Raw genomic sequence first — 19,085 nt, forward strand, 5'->3', positions numbered from 1 at the left:
GGACCGCTTACTAGCGGGAAGGTAAACGGCGTTTCCGTGTGCAGCTCTGGCTCACCAGAGCAGCTTCGTCACGCTGGCCACGTGACCCGGAAGTGTCTGCGGACAGCGCTGGCTCCCGGCCTCTTAAGCGAGATGAGCACGCAACCCTAGAGTCTGTCAAGACTGGCCCGTACGGGCAGGGGTACCTTTACCTTTTTACCTTTATCAATGCCCACCATTCAGTTTACAGTAATCGATGTTTCTATCAGGTAATCAATATATGTTGTTGGGAAAACATTTTTATCTCTTAAAAACATATTTAGGATGATATGTGTTGACAAAAATCAGCTGATAATGCCACAAAAGTGTAATTGATTTTGTCACAAGATCTGATTTTTTTCAAATCAACATAGCACAAAAACCTGACCTGATGGAGAGAAACGGATGCCATTTCCTGATTCAGCAGTGAAAAAACACCCTAAATCAGTTGTAGAAATCTAGACAACATTCCAAAAGTAAAAAATTGTTGCCCAGTGTAATTGTTAGGGCAAATGAGGACAAGGAAACAGGCATAAAACATCCAAATAAAATACAAGATTAAACGCAGATAATGGATGGATAAAAAACTAATAATTAAAACAGATGAGAGCTAAAAACCAACAAAGACTCGCAGATAATACAACTATAAGAGGCTACAGAGTAGAAGCCTCTTAAATAGAGGACACTCACAACGTTAAAAACTGCTGTGCAAATATGGTTAAAACAGACAGTTAAAACAATATACAACACTAAATTTAGAAACAATGTACAACAATAAACTGTCCCAGGGAGTTGACTCAGAGTCACCCATGGAACCGTGTCTGGGGCTTTTCATGCCGGACCATTTTGAGTTGGGCGATGGTCTGCGCCTACAGATCTGTAGACAGAATCTGGCGACCATCCAGGTCATCTTCTGATCTTTGTCCAACAGCAAAAGGTCAAATTTTTGCTTTTGCGGGAGGTCGGCGAGCCTCACCAGTAGGGGATCCATGATCTTACTACGTGCCTCTTTATAAGAGGGACATCTAAAGAACAAGTGTTCTGGGCTTCCTATCTCTCCCAATGGACAGGTGCAAAGTCTCTGAGCATACGGGACCCTTCTAAAGGCTCCATCCAGGACCGGCGAGGGAAGAGCCGAGCTTCTTGCATCCCTAGATACGAGAAAGAAGAGATATGCTGCCGGTGCGGCTATATATCTGATTTCTCCAATTCTATACTTGGGGCACCTTGCACATTCCTGCTGTCTCTCGGTGTCTAATATTCTTTGCCTAACCGTAGCTTTTGCCTGGTCCAAACCCAGACTTAGAAGGGCTTGAGGGGCAAAACCCAATTTCCAAAGGGTGTTCAGGACTGCAGTCTGCCAGCCCGACTGGAATTGGTCACAGAGGATCAATGGGGCTGTCCCTCGGGGGAGCAGGTTCAATGTCAGCCATTTGTAGATTGATATTAGGCAGATGCTAGCCTCCACTCTCATCATCCCCGTTTCCAATCTAACCCATGCGTTTGAGACACATCTGGGGACCTGGAGGAGAGCTCTAAGAAGTCTGGATTGAACTCTCTCAAGGGGGGAGAAAGCAGAGGAAGGCGGGTCCAAAAAGGAACAATAGAGGAGTTGTGCCAAAGTTTTGGCCTTGTATAACTTTAGAGCTGCGGGGACAAAGAAGCCCCCTTGTGCTCTGAAGAATTTAAGGATACAATTTGCGTTTTTCCCCCGCTGAACTCCCGGTGAAGTTTATGTGTAATTTGTTGGTTCCTGACGCCTGTACCACCATTCCTAGATACTTGTAGTTTGTGACTTGTTCTAATTTATGGCCTTGGAGTTCCCAACTTCTAAGCTTTGGTTTTTCCCCAAAAGTGAGTATCTTGGTCTTTTGATAGTTGATTTTGAGACGTTCAGATTCGCAGTATGCTACAAGCTTTCTTAGTGCTCTTTTGAGTCCAATGGGGGTTCTAGATAGAATTACCGCATCATCGGCATATAGCAGGACTGAAATATGCCGATTTGCAAGCTTCGGGGGGTGGAGTTCTGAGTCATTGAGTGCAGATACTAAGTTATTTAGATAGAAATTAAATAGTAGAGGGGCCAATAGGCACCCTTGCCTGACTCCTTTAAAGGTTTTTATTGGGTCCGTTAGGTGTCCTAGGCGGCAGCACCTGACTCTAAGAGCCATGTTTGCATGCAGTGCCTGAATTAGGAGCAGGAGCCTTCTATCTATATTGGTACCCTGTAGTCTGTCCCAGAGCCTGGTTCTGGAGACTGTATCAAATGCTGCTTTTAGGCCGACGAAGGCCACGTATAGTGAGGCCTGCCCTCCTGATTTGTATTTGTCGATGAGATGTTGTAAGGTTAGACAATGATCTATCATGGACCTTCCGGGTCTGAAGCCCGCTTGTTCTATTGCCAGAATATCTTCATTCTCTAGCCATTCTGTAAACTTATTAAGGAGGTGCATTGAGTAGAGTTTACTAATCACACTTAATAAGCTAATCGGCCTATAATTTTCTGGGTCACCTCTGTTGCCCTTTTTATAGATTGGGACTATTATGGCTGTTCCCCATTCCCTTGGGATGCGGCCAGTGTCATCTATGTAAGTGAAGAGGTTGGCTAAGAACGGTGCCCACCAATCCACCTGTGCTTTTATCACTTCTGGTGTAATGCCGTCTGAGCCTGGGGCTTTGACCGTTTTCAGTTGGTTTATATATGATTTCACTTCAGTTATTGAAACTGGAGGCCATTTAGCCAGTTGTTCTATATTATAATTCCGTGGTGGAGGTTCAGCATCCTCGTACAAAGATTGGAAGAATGAGACCCAAAGGCTAGGGGAAATTTGTGAGGTTAAGGGGGGGAAAGCTTTATGGGTGCCAGAAGCTACCAGTTTCCAGAATAGTGTCTGATCGTTTGCTTTTGCCGCACTAATTAATTCTAGCCAACATTTTCTGGTATTGGCATTCTTTTGGTGGAGTATTAGGTCTTTATACTCTTTTTTTAGGGCACGGGCAGCAAGCTAGGCTTGATATCTGATAGAATTTCCGGCTGTCAGGGCAGCTTTGTAAGCATTTTTCAGGGCTTTCTTTGCCTCAAAGAAGGAATACACCTGTAATTTTCATCGTGTGTATGAGTTAGCTGATGCTTTCTAAGGTTCCCACTTACATTGAAGCTCTTACCGCACTCCATACATTTAAATGGTTTCTCCCCTGTATGAGTTCGTTGATGTCTTCTAAGTGCTCCACTTTCACTGAAGCTCTTACCGCACTCCATACATTTAAATGGTTTCTCCCCTGTATGAGTTCGTTGATGTATTCTAAGATATCCACTTTGACTGAAGCTCTTACCACACTCCATACATTTAAATGGTTTCTCCCCTGTATGAGTTCGTTGGTGTTTTCTAAGATTCCCACTTTCACTGAAGCTCTTACCGCACTCCATACATTTAAATGCTTTCTCCCCCGTGTGAGTTTGCTGATGTATTCTAAGATGTCCACTTTGACTGAAGCTCTTACCGCACTCCATACATTTAAATAGTTTCTCACCTGTGTGAGTTCGTTGATGTATTCTAAGATGTCCAATTTGACTGAAGCTCTTACCGCACTCCATACATTTAAATGGTTTCTCCCCTGTGTGAGTTCGTTGATGTATTCTAAGACTCCCACTTGTACTGAAGATCTTTCTACATTCAATACATTTAAATGGTTTCTCTCCCGTGTGAGTTCGTTGATGTATTGTAAGTGCTCCATTCATACTGAAGTTCTTACCGCACTCCATACAATTAAATGGTTTTTCCCCTGTGTGAGTTCGCTGGTGTATTCTAAGATATCCACTTCGACTGAAACTCTTATTGCACTCCCTACATTCAAATGGTTTCTCCCCCATGTGAGTTCGTTGATGTATTCTAAGATATCCACTTTGACTGAAGCTCTTACTGCACTCCATACATTTAAATGGTTTCTCCCCCATGTGAGTTCGTTGATGTATTCTAAGTTTTCCACTTGTACTGAAGATCTTTCTACATTCAATACATTTAAATGGTTTCTCCCCCGTGTGAGTTCGCTGATGTATTGTAAGTGCTCCATTCATACTGAAGCTCTTACCGCACTCCATACAATTAAATGGTTTCTCCCCTGTGTGAGTTCGTTGGTGTATTCTAAGTTTCTGACTTTCACTGAAGCTCTTACCGCACTCCATACATTTAAATGGTTTCTCCCCTGTATGAGTTCGTTGATGTATTCTAAGATTTCCACTTTGACTGAAGCTCTTACCGCACTCCATACATTTAAATGGTTTCTCCCCCGTGTGAGTTCGTTGATGTATTGTAAGTGCTGCATTCGTACTGAAGCTTTTTCCACATTCAATACATTTAAATGGTTTCCCCCCTATGTGAGTTCGTTGGTGTATTCTAAGTGATTCACTATCACTGAGGCCCTTTCCACATTCAATACATTTAAATGGTTTCTCCCCAGTGTGAGTTCGCTGATGACTTGTAAGTGCTCCATTCGTTCTGAAGCTCTTTTCACACTCCATACATTTAAATGGTTTCTCACCCGTGTGAGTTCGTTGATGTATTCTAAGATGTCCACTTTGACTGAAGCTCTTACCGCACTCCATACATTTAAATGGTTTCTCCCCAATGTGAGTTCGTTGATGTATTCTAAGATTCCCACTTGTACTGAAGATCTTTCTACATTCAATACATTTAAATGGTTTCTCCCCAGTGTGAGTTCGCTGATGTATTGTAAGTGCTCCATTCGTACTGAAGCTCTTACCGCAGTCCATACAATTAAATGGTTTCTCCCCTGTGTGAGTTCGTTGGTGTTTTCTAAGATTCCCACTTTCACTGAAGCTCTTACCGCACTCCATACATTTAAATGCTTTCTCCCCCGTGTGAGTTTGCTGATGTATTCTAAGTTTCTGACTTTCACTGAAGCTCTTACCGCACTCCATACATTTAAATGGTTTCTCCCCTGTATGAGTTCGTTGATGTATTCTAAGATGTCCACTTTGACTGAACCTCTTACCGCACTCGATACATTTAAATGGTTTCTCACCCGTGTGAGTTCGTTGATGTATTTTAAGTGCTTGACTATGACTAAAGCTCGTTCCACACTTCATACATTCAAATAGTATCTCTGCTTTGTGAGTTTGTTGTTGTATCCTCAGTTTCTTTCTTCTTCCCAATAAATTCACATGTGGCTCCATAGAATTCTGACCTTCATCTTCCTCACCTGTTTGGGAGTCTGGGAGGAAAGAGAATCCTGTTAGACTTTCAAGAAATACAAGAATGGAACTGAACACATGTCAATCCCAATCTGCATCTTCTCTCATTTTAACACCGTCTCCAATCTCCACTGTCCTCTCTAGGTTCCAAATTTTTTGCAAAGCAGATGAGATAATGGCAACAGCAGAACCTGAGCACTTCATTCACACTTAATAATGCACCATCATTTTATTATACAAATCTATGGTGGAATTAGCTTATTAGATACATCTCTGTATTTTTATTTTTCAAGTGAGGAAATGATCTCATGCTCGAGTAACAATATCTCCTTAGTGAAATCAGTAAAACTTAAGTGCTACATGTACCTGTAAAAATATTGCAATATATTGGAACCTAAGAAGAGCCTGCTGGATCAGGCAAAGGCCCACCTAGTCCAGCATCCTCTTCTCACAGAGGCCAACCAGATGCCTGTGGGAAACCGGCAAGCAGGACTGGAGCACAAGAGTCTTCTCTGCCTTCGTGTGCTTTCCAGAAACTAGTATCAAGAAGCATTATTGCCTGGACCACGAGGGCAGAGCAGAGACATCAGTCTTATCCTTTTTTTCAAGCTCTCCAAGTTGCTGGCTGTCACTGTCTCCTGTAGGATGGATTCCATAGATGAACTGTGCTTCTGTTTTTTCATCTTTTGCAGCCCTTAAAAGCTGATAAAGGTATTATGGCCTAAGCTTTTGTGGCCTGCGGTCTGGCAAAGTGGAATTTTGAGTAGGATACCTGGTGCCACAGGGACATGGGGATGTGGGGACAGGTGAGGCTGCTGATCCCTTATTTTCAAATCTGAAAGTTGACAGCTATGAACCAGCATGTTTAGACCTTCCAACCCCAGTGCTGGGGTGGGGAAAAATAAGAGCACAAGAAGACCCTGCTGAATTAGCAATGAGATCCATGAAAAAAGACCCTTCTGATTGTTCTTTAGAAACCCTCTTTAAAGAGCAGCCAGTGGGATTATTTATCTCTAGATCAGGACTCCTATCCCATCTCAGCACTGTGCTGATTCCTGCTGAGATTGGAATTAAAGGATCTCTCTAAGGGATCTTTAAGGGACACGGGTGGCACTGTGGTCTAAACAACAGAGCCACGGCTTGCCGATCATAAGGTCGGCGGTTCGAATCCCCGTGACAGGGTGAGCTCCCGTTGCTCGGTCCCTGCTCCTGCCAACCTCGCAGTTCGAAAGCATGTCAAAGTGCAAGTAGATAAATAGGGAAGGTAAATGGCGTTTCTGTGTGCTGCTGTGGTTCTCCAGAAGTGGCTTAGTCATGCTGGCCACATGACCCGGAAGCTGTACGCCGGCCCCCTCAGCCAGTAAAGCGAGATGAGCGCCACAACCCCAGAGTCAGTCACGACTGCACCTAATGGTCAAGGGTCCCTTTACCTGGTGCCACTATAAACCTCTGAGTCTCTTTGTTGGCTTTGTGTACTTATTTTGAAATTTGTACCAAGGTTGTACCACAATATCTCCATAGAAGCTTAAAGGAAAAGGTAAAGGTACCTCTGCCCGTAGGGGCCAGTCCTGTCCGACTCTAGGGTTGTGCGCCCATCTCACTTAAGAGGCCGGGGGCCAGCGCTGTCCGGAGACCCTTCCGGGTCAGGTGGCCAGCGTGACGAAGCTGCTCTGGTGAGCCGGCACCAGCGCAGCACACGAAAAGGCCGTTTACCTTCCCGCTATAAAGCGGTACCTATTTATCTACTTGCACTTAGGGGTGCTTTCTAACTGCTAGGTGGGCAGGAGCTGGGACCGAAAGACGGGAGCTCACCCCGCCGCGGGGATTCAAACCGCCGACCATGCGATCGGCAAGCCCTAGGCGCTGAGGTTTTACCAACAGCGCCACCTGCGTCCCACCGCCACCCGCATCCCACCCATAGAAGCTTAGGGACGGACAAAATTACAGGGGTGCTATAAATTATTATCCCACTCACTCACTCTCACAAACAATCCCGGTATGTAAGATTGGCAAGTTTACACAATTTGCTTCTAATACCAGACGCTCTTGGACTTTATATGTCCAATCCTAAGTGTAGAGCCTCCAGCCACAGGAATTGTGTATCATGATAACGGGTCCTTTGTCCCTTAAGTCCGCCAAACTGGGGAGCTGCATGCATTTATTTTGATGCTGGTGGAATGTATCACTCTGACCCTGTCTATAAAAAATAAGGGTAATAGATTAATTATAAATAATTATGGGAAGCATTTCCATTCCCCTTCACCCGTTTTTCAGGATTGGTGTGCCACATCATTATCATCAATTATTCCTGCTGGGGAAATAACACCTAAGATTTCAAAGCCTGGAGGAAGAAAATCTGCCCCAACTACTTTATGAAAAGGATTCAAGAAACAAAGAGCTGCTTTGGAGAAGGCCTCATCCCTTCCTTCTTCCTGTCAGGAACTTCCTTCCATTTGTCTCCTCTCCATCTTTTCCTCTTTCTCCCGCCACCATCCATCTATCCCTGTCCCCATCTCCTCTCCCCTGGAACTCACCAGATTTCTCCAAGGGTCCTGGGAGGGAATGCTCAGAGGTTGTGGGGAGGGATGCAGGAGAGAGCCTGACCAGGTCAACCGTCCATCTTCCTCCTTCCATCCTGGCCAGGGTTGCAGGTTCAGTCTCAGCTAGGTTTGCAGGTTCAGCTTCCTGAAGAGCGCAGAAGCCAGAGCAAGTTGCAGCTTTCTGGGAGGGAGAGAAGAAGCAGCCAAGGGAGTCCGAGAGCCCCTGCAGGGATTCTCCTGCCCAAGACATTCTGCTGCCCCTGGAGAAGCCCCAATTGGGCACCCCCTTCCCAAGAGCCCCCACCCATTTTCAAACACCTTTGGCAATTCCTTTCACCTCCCTGTCCCACCTCCCTTCCTAAGGCTGGCACGGTATGCACATTAGTGGCCTGAGAGTAGATCCCTTGGAACTTAAGAGTTAATTTGCAAAGAACTGCTCTGAATACATGGGTGGCCCTTGCATGGAGAAGAAGGAAGCCCCTTGCTTGCATCAGGACCCCCTGGGAGAGGAGGGATCCGCCCACTGCTCCCTCTGCCCTCGCTGCTGCCTCCTCTGTCCTCCTGCCCTGCAAACACCCTTTGCTCTTCTTGCTCAGGGGAGAGAGGCGGCTGGTGGAAGGAGCCTTCAAACCCATCCGTTTCCTCCTCTGCTCCCCCTCCTGTCCTTTAGGGAAACAGGAGCTTTGGTCAGGAGTAAACAACTTAGATGGCAAGTTTGCAAGATAAGCACTTTAGAGCACTGATTGCTCCTATGTGTGTGTCTGTGTGTGCTTGGACCTAGAGGACAACTTAAATGTTTACACCACGTGATTCCTTAAAGAGGGCAATTCTTTAAAACCGAAGGCCATTTCTACAAAATGGAAGACTTCCGAAGGCAGCCTTTTACAAGGAAATTTTTGATGGTTTTTATTTTGTTGGAAGCTACCCAGATGGGCAGAGGCAACCCAGGATGCAAATAATAATAATAATAATAAGAAGAAGAAGAAGAAGAAGAAGAAGAATAGCTTCCTAAGCCTGTCCTGGGACACGGGTGGCACTGTGAGTTAACCACAGAGCCTAGGACTTGCCGATCAGAAGGTCGGCGGTTCGCATCCCTGCAATAGGGTGAGCTCCCGTTGCTCGGTCCCTGCTCCTGCCAACCTAGCATTTCGAAAGCATGTCAAAGTGCAAGTAGATAAATAGGTCCCGCTCTGGCGGGAAGGTAAACGGTGTTTCCGTGCGCTGCTCTGGTTCGCAAGAAGCTGCTTAGTCATGCTGGCCACATGACCCGGAAGGTGTACACCGGCTCCCTCGGCCAATAAAGCGAGATGAGCGCCACAACCCCAGAGTCGGTCACGACTGGACCTAATGGTCAGGGGTCCCTTTACCTTTTTAAGCCTGTCCTGCTAGGCATGCTGATCAGAGACTCTGTCCAAACAACCCCTTCGAACGCAACAGGGCTTCCTATTTTTACTGCTATCAGTGGGATCAGTCAAACCACGAAGCAGTTGGGAACGCAGTGGATGTAGTCTACCTTGATTTCAGCAAGGCATTTGACAAGGTGCCCCATGATATTCTTGTAAAGAAGCTGGTAAAATGCGGTCTTGACTATGCTACCACTCAGTGGATTTGTAACTGGCTGACTGACCGGACCCAAAGGGTGCTCATCAATGGTTCCTCTTCATCCTGGAGAAGAGTGACTAGTGGGGTGCCACAGGGTTCTGTCTTGGGCCCGGTCTTATTCAACATCTTTATCAACGACTTGGATGATGGACTCAAGGGCATCCTAATCAAATTTGCAGATGACACCAAACTGGGAGGGGTGGCTAACACCCCAGAAGACAGGATCACACTTCAAAACGACCTTGACAGATTAGAGAACTGGGCCAAAACAAACAAGATGAATTTTAACAGGGAGAAATGTAAAGTATTGCACTTGGGCAAAAAAAATGAGAGGCACAAATACAAGATGGGTGACACCTGGCTTGAGAGCAGTACATGTGAAAAGGATCTAGGAGTCTTGGTTGACCACAAACTTAACATGAGCCAACAGTGTGACGCGGCAGCTAAAAAAGCCAATGCAATTCTGGGCTGCATCAATAGGAGTATAGCATCTAGATCAAGGGAAGTTATAGTGCCACTGTATTCTGCTCTGGTCAGACCTCACCTGGAGTACTGTGTTCAGTTCTGGGCACCACAGTTCAAGAAGGACACTGACAAACTAGAACGTGTACAGAGGAGGGCAACCAAAATGGTCAAAGGCCTGGAAACAATGCCTTATGAGGATCGGCTAAGGGAGCTGGGCATGTTTAGCCTGGAGAAGAGGAGGTTAAGGGGTGATATGATAGCCATGTTCAAATATATAAAAGGATGTCACATAGAGGAGGGAGAAAGGTTGTTTTCTGCTGCTCCAGAGAAGCGGACACGGAGCAATGGATACAAACTACAAGAAAGAAGATTCCACCTAAACATTAGGAAGAACTTCCTGACAGTAAGAGCTGTTCGACAGTGGAATTTGCTGCCAAGGAGTGTGGTGGAGTCTCCTTCTTTGGAGGTCTTTAAGCAGAGGCTTGACAACCATATGTCAGGAGTGCTCTGATGGTGTTTCCTGCTTGGCAGGGGGTTGGACTCGATGACCCTTGTGGTCTCTTCCAACTCTATGATTCTATGATTCTATGATTCTATGATTCTATGAAGCCACTGATCAACCAGAGTTTCCTGTTTTGACCAAGCACAGTTTGAAGTTAGCTTAATCTCCCAGCTTATTCCAAAGCTGGCAGCTGTAGTTTCCTGGTTTGGGCAAAATGAAAAGTTTGCTAGTTACTGCTCATAAGAGACTGCCTGGTTTCATCACAGTTCACCATCAGAGCCCGCCCAATCATGAGGTAAGCTGGGACAATTAGGTCAGGAGGCAGGTGCAGGGAGATACGGGATCAGCACATTCCCAGCTCCCCTGTTTGTTAGCCTTGCTGCCAGTGCAGGACCACAGCTGGTAAATTTGTGCAACTACCCATGCGGAGTCCTTTTCTTTTGCCCTCTCTCACTAAAGGTTGGGTGGGGGTCCTTCCTGGAGTGATGCATTCTGGTTGTGGGGGCCAGGAGACTGCAGTGGCGGCTAGAGTTTTTGGTTTTAAACTTGGGTCAACTTAGGTTTTATTGTAACTTTGCTGCAGCAATGCATTAAAAACTGTTCCTATTTTTAACCAGGCTTTTCAGGCTGTGATTCAGTCATCTGAACCTGGCCATTATCTTAATAAATCTTGCAACAACCTTGCAAGGGAGGCCAGTCTTATTTAATGCAACTACACATGGGATTGCTGAGGCTGCAAGATGTGCCAAGATTTTTACCTCTGTGGGGACCAAAGAGCATTTTGGAAATGGAGGCAATTTAGAGGAGGAAAATGAGGGTTGGTGGAAGGACTCTGCTTCTGACGTAGCTTGTGCTCTGATAAAATTCAGAGTCCCCTGTGGTTGCTTTATTAAAGTAACAACATCAGGAGATATGATCGCAAACCTCCCATGTAAGGTTTGGTCCAGCAAGCCTTTTTAAAGTGGATTAGAGAGAAAGTGCAGGGAGGAGGAATATTCACCACCATAGCTAAATAGAACCTCCATGTCGAGAGGCAGTGGACCTGTGACCTCCAGGTGCTGGAAACCCAGGTGAGAGGAGGGCACTTACCTTTCCCAGAAGCCCCTCAGTGTCTGGGAGCAGGGTCTGGTCTGTCCCCCCTGCTCTCCCACTGGGCCACCGACTGGCATCCACAGCTCCCCTGAAGGAGAGGACACCATCCCCGGAGTGGGGAGGACTGGGAGCCTGTGGGGTTTCCCACCCTGAATGAGGGGGCTGCATCGTCTTCAGGAAATCCTGCTTCTGGGCCTCCCAGTGCTGCTGCGGCTGCCCCTCTTCTGCCTCCTGCTTAATTTGACATAAATCTGCCCGAGGCAGAAGATCCCTGATGGTCCCAACTTGGCCGGCAGGAGGCTTCTTTCCTTTGCACTCCAGTCTCTCCCTTTGAATGGGTCTCCTGGGTCTCTGCTCTTCCATTTTTACGTCACCCTCCTGGAAAAGAAATAAACACAAAGTAAAATAAAACTCAAGAATAAAAACAAAAGCACATTTTTTAACCATTAGCCAGTTTTTGAAATATATTATTACTCTTTCTATTTCTGATGTTCAGGATGTGAATAACAATCATTATGTCACCCAAACGACTCCACCCAGGGACAAGGGGAAGTTATCCAAAGACTGGGGGAAACATCAAGGTTTATGGAAGTACAAATAATATTTGGGGGGGGGGGACCAAGGCAGAGGGAGGGAAATCCAAAAGCAACCCAGTGAGAGGACTGAGCATGTTCAGTGGACAGGGAATGCTGATCCTGGCTGCAACTTCTAGCATGTTGGAAAGGCAGCAACAGGTCTTTGTATATGATTAAGGCTGCGACAGACCCACCGAACATTGAAAGTACATGGCTCCACCCAAGAAATCCTGCCAGCTGCAGTTTGTTAGGGGTGTTGAGAGCTGTAGCAATAAACTACAGGTCCTGTGGTTCTCTGGGGGAAGCCACGTGCTTTAAATGTATGGTATCTGCACAGCCTAAGAAACAAACTGACAAAAGGAATATTAACCAACAAAATCAAACAACCCACTCCAAAATATTTTAAATTTGATGGTCACAAACTCTTGACTGAAGACATTCTAACTTGCAGTCCATTGGCTGAACATGGTTTGCCAAGCCTCAGGGTGTGTCCTGCTACTCCCTGCCGTTTCCATCTCCTGATCTGATCATCGGATGAAGATCTCTGTCTGTCCTGGAGAGAAATATGCCTAAAGGGCCCTTAGAGAGATCTTTTCAACTCCAATTTCAGCACAAACCAGTACAGTGCTGAAATGGCGTAAAAGCCCTGCTCTGGAAATAAATGATCCCTCTGGCTGCTCTTCAAAGAGGATTTCTAAAGAACGATCAGAAGGGTCTTTTTTCCATATATCTCATTGCTAATTCAGCAGGGTCTTCTTGTGCTCTTATTTCTCCTCCAGCCCAGCACTGGGGTTGGAAGGTCTAAACATACTGATTGTGTTTCCAAGACTTGTATGTATGCTAGATGGCATGTCTGGTGAGTGTGTGCAGCACCTCTGGAATGTGTGCATGTGACTTTATGGTCTGCATCTCTTTTCTGGGTGCGCATGCATGTGCATACATTGGCCACAAAGCTCACTGGAATGTGGCCTCCAGAATCAATGCAGCTTTAAGCCCATAAATGTTCCGTTCCTCCTGCTCTATCAGAAAGAACAATCAAATCTGAGGCTATCAGGAGGAGAGAACTCCTGGATCTACAGATTTAATGTTCTCAACATCCTATGGACACAAACTGAATTGAGATTTCTCTCTAATTACTTTGAGATTTTTTTCTTAAAAATATGAAGCAGTATAGAAATGAAAGGAGTAATAATCTTAACATGAATAGCTAATTTCAATTTCGCCTTCCTCAGTCTTTTACAATACTGTCTTCAATGTATTTATTATCATTAATTCATTTCCATATGCCACACTTCTTAAGAATCTTCCTTTCCTCTGCATTTGCAAAACTGGCACTCACTTCAACCCTCAGCATTCATCTGAAAACTCTGCTGCCTTACTGAGGAAGGTGGAAATAAGACAATTAATGAAACAGGCTTAAGGCTCTCTCACTTATTTACAGGCAGACACAAGAGGTCACTAGCTTTGACAGCTTGGGAAAAGATCCTATGCATTCTCCGGGGAATAGCTCTATTAGCTGTTTTATTAGCCTTGACAGATCAACACAACCTCCATGTGTAGGCACAGTGTACCTTGATTTGGGGCTGACAAAAGAAGCCATTTCCTTGCGAAATGAATCGGATGGACATCATTGCCACAAGATGCGACGATGGTGGTGGCTAAGAGAGCTTTAAAAGGCGATCAGTTCACGAAGGAGGGCGATAGATTTATCAATGGCACTGGCAGAGGAAGGGGGGGCAGGAGTAGTGGTCTGCAAAGGGTGTCAGGGGGCTGCAGGGTGAGAGGGACACCTCCCTACTGCACTCCTCTTCCTTTCCCCCCCCCCCCGCCTCCCCTTCCCTCTCCGTCGAAATGGGCTGGGCTCCCTGGTGAGGGACAGGGAGAGGGGCGGCAAAAGCCCCAACGACGCCGCTGATCATGGGACGACTATATGCAGCGTCCATCGCGAAGCAGCAGCTGCCTTGGACCCCTCATTCTGCCCCTTGAGCTCAGGACTGAAGGGAGCAGCTCCCCAGGGTCTCCGGCAGGGTCCGTGCCAGCCTGAGCCAGAGATGTTTGCCCCTGTGCCCTCCTGCAGATGCCCTGCCCCTGAGCTGCGCCCCTTCCCCTTCCTGCCCGGTTTGGGGGGGGCGCCCTGCAGCCTCTGGCTGGACTCGGGGCCTGATCCTGCCAGGCGCACGTGCTCTCCTCCTCCCCCTCCAGCCTCCTGCACCTCGGACTCCTCGCTCCGTCCCCGCACAGAAATCCGGCTCCTCTCCGGGGAAACTCGCCAGGCCACGGGCCGCTGCTCCTCCGCTCTCCTCGGCGGGGGACAGGAAAGTGCAGCCGCTCTCGAGTCCCCCTGGCTGGCCCCGTTTCCTGCCTCTGAGCATCGGAGCTCGCTGGCTGTGGGTTGGGCCCTGGGAGGCTGCAAGGCTGGATGCGCCCCCTTGCGCTGTCCCTCAATATTTATTGTATAATTGGAATCTACCTGGCATCTTATAGGATATCCAGAATGTTGCACAAATAAGTCTCCTTGTGATCTGATGTGCAATCAATCACAATCTGATGTGCAATCCTCATCAGTAAATATTTTCAGAAAGCTGGGACGATGCCTCCCTGCAGCCAGATTTGAAAATAAGGGAACAGCAGCCTCTCCTGTCCCGGGGACAGTCTACAGGATATCTAACAATCCGGGATAGCCGCGGGAAACGGCGCTTGAATAAGGGAATTTCCGGCAAAAAAAGGGAAGGTTGACAGCTATGCCTGCAGCCCGAATGGGTAGCTGGAGGAGGCAGTCCAGTTTCCAGTTCTGCTGGTTGGGATCATGCAATCACTTAGCTCCAGCAACCGACCTTTCCAAACCCTCCAACATTTCTCTGATGAAAATAGGGACATCCCATTCCATAAATATAATTTTACTATTTATACACCGCACATCTTATTACGCTGCCCTGCCACTCTGGGAAGTTTCCAACATATATAAAAAACATAATAAAGCATTAAACATTAAAAAACTTTCCTATACAGGATTGCCTTCAGAGGGCCAGGGGTTGGATAACTCCATTCTCTAATTCTAAATAGTGGCACTTGGAGGGTTTGTCTTTCCCTGCTTTTTCATTTGCTGCCTCTGGTCTCCTGCATTCATTCAGCAGAGGAGGGGAGCAGTTTTGGTCTTCATACTTCCCCACCCCCCCCACCCCCCAATATAACCAAAAGCACAATATAACCGAAAACACACACACCATTTGGGAGTGAGGACCAAAAAAATAAAATCGTTTTATATATTTTATTACTTATTTTTGCAGTTCAATCTACTGTATCTATAAATTTTATTGTTTATAGCCAATGGCCACCACAATACAATATGCGGACAAATCACACAGCTGCAAAACAAAAGACATTGCATGCACCAGACCAGGATAAATCTATAGCGTCCAAAATTTATTTTCACATTTCTTTCTATGGGAAGGATATAGGGCAGCAGAGCCAAGGTGGTGGGGTCCAGATTAGAGATTCTATCATCCTTGACTGTCTGCCCTGCTGGCTGAAGCTGATGGGAACTGGACAACAATATCTGGGGACACCTCAATGACTATTCAGTAATATACAAAATCTTCAAAGGATTAAGGCACTGATCCAGAAGAGAATGAACTGAGAAGAGGCCCCACTGAATTATCTGAAGTGAAACAGAGGAAGATCATTATATAATAATAATAATAATAATAATAATAATAATAATAATAATAATTTATTACTTATACCCCGCCCATTGGCTGAGTTTCCCCAGCCACTCTGGGCGGCTTCCAATCAAGTGCTAAAAACAGTACAGCATTAAATATCAAAAACTTCCCTAAACAGGGATGCCTTCAGATGTCTTTTAGGATAGGATAGCTGCTTATTTCCTTCACATCTGAAGGGAGGGTATTGGCTTCCTAACTATAAGCTACTCTGTTTGGATATCATAAAAATTCACATAGACAGACAGACTTTAATGTTGTATACAGTGTAAGGCTGGGGAATTGAGAGGTGGGGAGAGCAAGCGGGGTGGGGGAGGGGTAGTACACTTTCATTATTTTGCAAAGTTCATATGCAAGGTGTTTGTGTCAGTGTGATGTGGGAAGGTTCTCTTCCTTTTCATTTATTAGTTTTCATTGGCAGTGAGAAAGATCGGGGGGCCCAGGGCATAGTTGGTTGCCTTCAGTTGACTGCAGTAAAGGTGGTGGAGGCTGAACCATTTTGAGGAAGAGGTCGTTGTAATTCTTGGTTTGGGCCTTCAAGTAAAGGTAAAGGTAAAGGGACCCCTGACCATTAGACCCAGTTGTAGACAACTCTGGGGTTGCGGCGCTCATCTCGCTTTTCTGGCCGAGGGAGCCGGCGTACAGCTTCCGGGTCATGTGGCCAGCATGACTAAGCTACTTCTGGTGAACCAGAGCAGCACTCGGAAACACCGTTTACCTTCCCGTCGGAGCGGTACCTATTTATCTACTTGCACTTTGACAGCTTTTGAACTGCTAGGTTGGCAGGAGCAGGGACCAAGCAACAGGAGCTCACCCCGTCGCGGGGATTCGAACCGCCGACCTTCTGACCGGCAAGCCCTAGGCTCTGTGGTTTAACCCACAGCACCACCCGCGTCCCTTCAGGTACTTGTTGAAGTACCCTTCAAGTACTGTTAAAGTTGTTCCGTGGAATTCCTGATCTGGATCTTGTGTGGAAATGAATTCTCTCCATCACAAACATAAGTTTTGATGCTTTACTGCAGAACAGTCTTAAACAGTCTAACAATAAGATAAGCATGATAAAGTAGCACGTTGCAAACAATGATCAGTCCTTTATGTAATTCCGTAAGCTTTCCTCTCTCTGGTTCCAGAGGGAGATCCTAAGCTTCTTCAACATTGCATGACTTATTTGCAACTGCTGCTGCTGCTTCTCCTAGCCATCTCCAGCAAGAACACACTGGCTTCTCAAGTTTAAGCTTCCTTCCGTGAGAGCTCTGCAGCTTATGCTGTCAGTATTTGTAAAAAGCAAAAAAAAGAAGGAAAGGGTTCTGACCTCCCTTTGTCTCCTCAGCCTGGTCCTCGGACGCTTGTCGGCACAAAAGAGTCCACGAGAATATCCTTGCAGAGTTTTATTCTTAAAAGTCTTTGGGCAAAACACGACTGAATAACTATACACACCAGCACTAAACAACCAACCCAAACACCAGCCTCAGCATAAACTAACATTTCTCACTTTATATATACAACCTGCTTCAGGCCACTGAGTCATGCTGACCCAGCTTTATTCGCATTAAAGAAATAGCGGCCATTTTAGCCGTGACATATGCCTCCAGCGATGAGTTATGAGGAAAGATCCAGCCTCCTCTGAGGCTTTTGTCAGAGTGGAACCTCTTGCCTAAGTCTAAGAGAAACTTCCCTTTATAGTATTTTTATTACAATGCATTCAAGCACAGCATTATATGTACATTAAACTTTCTTTTTCTATGTTTGCTTCGTATGCCAGAATGTTATCTCTCTTTCCCCTCAAATGCTCCAGGCGACCACAGATGAGTGTCTAAAGAGAAACCAAAAGCTCAGAGTTGGGGGGGGAGGTTAAGCCTTGAGCATCAGGTTGCCTCCTAGTGCCTGGGGGCTCTGCTATTAGATTTGTATTTGGTAAGTGTTGTACGAGTTTTAAGGGTTTTTAGCTGTATATTTAAAAAACAAGGCTCTTGTGAGATGTTTCATTATTTTGTTATTCTGACATTGCATTGCACAGGAGCACCTTTGCACACCTGTTTGAATTTTTTATATGAAAAAAGAGTAAGAATGCATTCCAAAGGGTTTCTTTAGAAGCAGAATAGTATTTTATTTTATTTTTAATAACAGTGGAAATGATGCCCAATTGTTAGTGCTCATCCTGGCTTTAAGATTAGCAGCCACACCCTCACATAAAGCTATGGAATGATTTTGCTAGCAAGATTCAAGGTGAATTCCTGCCTTATTTTCCAGGGCTGCTTCTTCCCTGAAAACCAAAATTTTAAAAGATGATGCTGTTAAGGTGCTACACTCAATATGCCAGCAAATTTGGAAAACTCAGCAGTGGCCAGAGGATTGGCGAAGGTCAGTCTACATCCCAATCCCAAAGAAAGGCAGTGCCAAAGACTGTTCCAACTACCGCACAATTGCTCTCATTTCACACGCTAGCAAGGTTATGCTTAAAATTCTACAAGACAGGCTTAAGCAGTATGTGGACTGAGAACTCCCAGAAGTGCAAGCTGGATTTCGAAGGGGCAGAGGAACCAGAGACCAAATTGCAAACATGCTGAGAGTTCATGAAAAACATCTACTTCTGCTTCATTGACTACGCAAAAGCATTTGACTGTGTTGAGCACAGCAAACTATGGCAAGTTCTTAAAGAAATGGGAGTTCCTGATCACCTCATCTGTCTCCTGTGTGTTACGGAAAAATCTAGGTGTGAGGCTGCTCAGTCATCCAGCTTGTCGGTGACTCGTCGCGGGTCCCTTGCGGAATAAAGGAAGCTCGTTGCGGGTCCCTTGCGGAATAAAGAAAGGAGTCCAGCCACCAACTGGAGCAAATAGCTGTAGACCAAAGTTTATTGTGCAACAAGTTCAAAGAGGAATTTTGAACCCCGAGGATAGGGTGAGAAAGACTTTTAAAACTTCCCCACCATATCCCAGAATACAGTTTGTAGAGCATCATTGCTATATCATTGTTACATCACTGACATGTCACAAAATGGGAGGGGTAGACAGGGGTTACACTAGTTTAATCTTGGCAAACATGTCCATACAAGTCTTTGGTACAAGATTAGCATAAGCAGACATGTCAGGCAAGACTCAGGTATAAGTCCCATCACCCAAAGTACAATAGAACTTCCTTTGCATGTCTGGTCCCTTGGCAAGTTTGCTGATGGGATTAGGCTTTCCTTGGCCCAGCTCAGCAATTGTCACCCCTGGACACTTCCTGGAGTCCTTTTTCAAGGGTAAAATAGGTTTGGAACGGAGGAAACTGGCAAAGGAGTTGATTTTATATTATTTTTACAGCTAGGTAAGTTCCCTGAGCTGTTAAGTTGAAAGGATACATTCAGGCATAATATTT

General features: G+C 45.8%; 1 protein-coding gene across 2 annotated transcripts in view; it reads right to left on the bottom strand.

Moving 5' to 3' along the window:
- Positions 1–260: 260 nt before the first annotated feature.
- Positions 261–19,085, bottom strand: part of LOC310670137 (uncharacterized protein) — a 45,694-nt gene continuing 26,869 nt past the window's right edge. Inside the window, exons 2-4 of one of the 2 annotated variants that reach the window (XM_083424872.1) lie at positions 11,429–11,809; positions 7,765–7,915; positions 261–5,250 (exon numbers count right to left, since the gene is read on the bottom strand). In XM_083424872.1, coding sequence (XP_083280998.1) covers positions 3,080–5,250; positions 7,765–7,915; positions 11,429–11,809 — 2,703 coding nt within the window. In that variant the 3' untranslated portion in view covers positions 261–3,079. Of the gene's footprint in view, positions 5,251–7,764; positions 7,952–11,428; positions 11,810–19,085 lie in introns of both variants that reach the window. The other variant, XM_083424871.1, reaches the window with a different exon arrangement.

The sequence above is a fragment of the Podarcis tiliguerta genome (assembly GCF_965153285.1).
Source record: "Podarcis tiliguerta genome assembly, chromosome: 2".
Taxonomy (NCBI): Eukaryota; Metazoa; Chordata; class Lepidosauria; order Squamata; family Lacertidae; genus Podarcis; species Podarcis tiliguerta.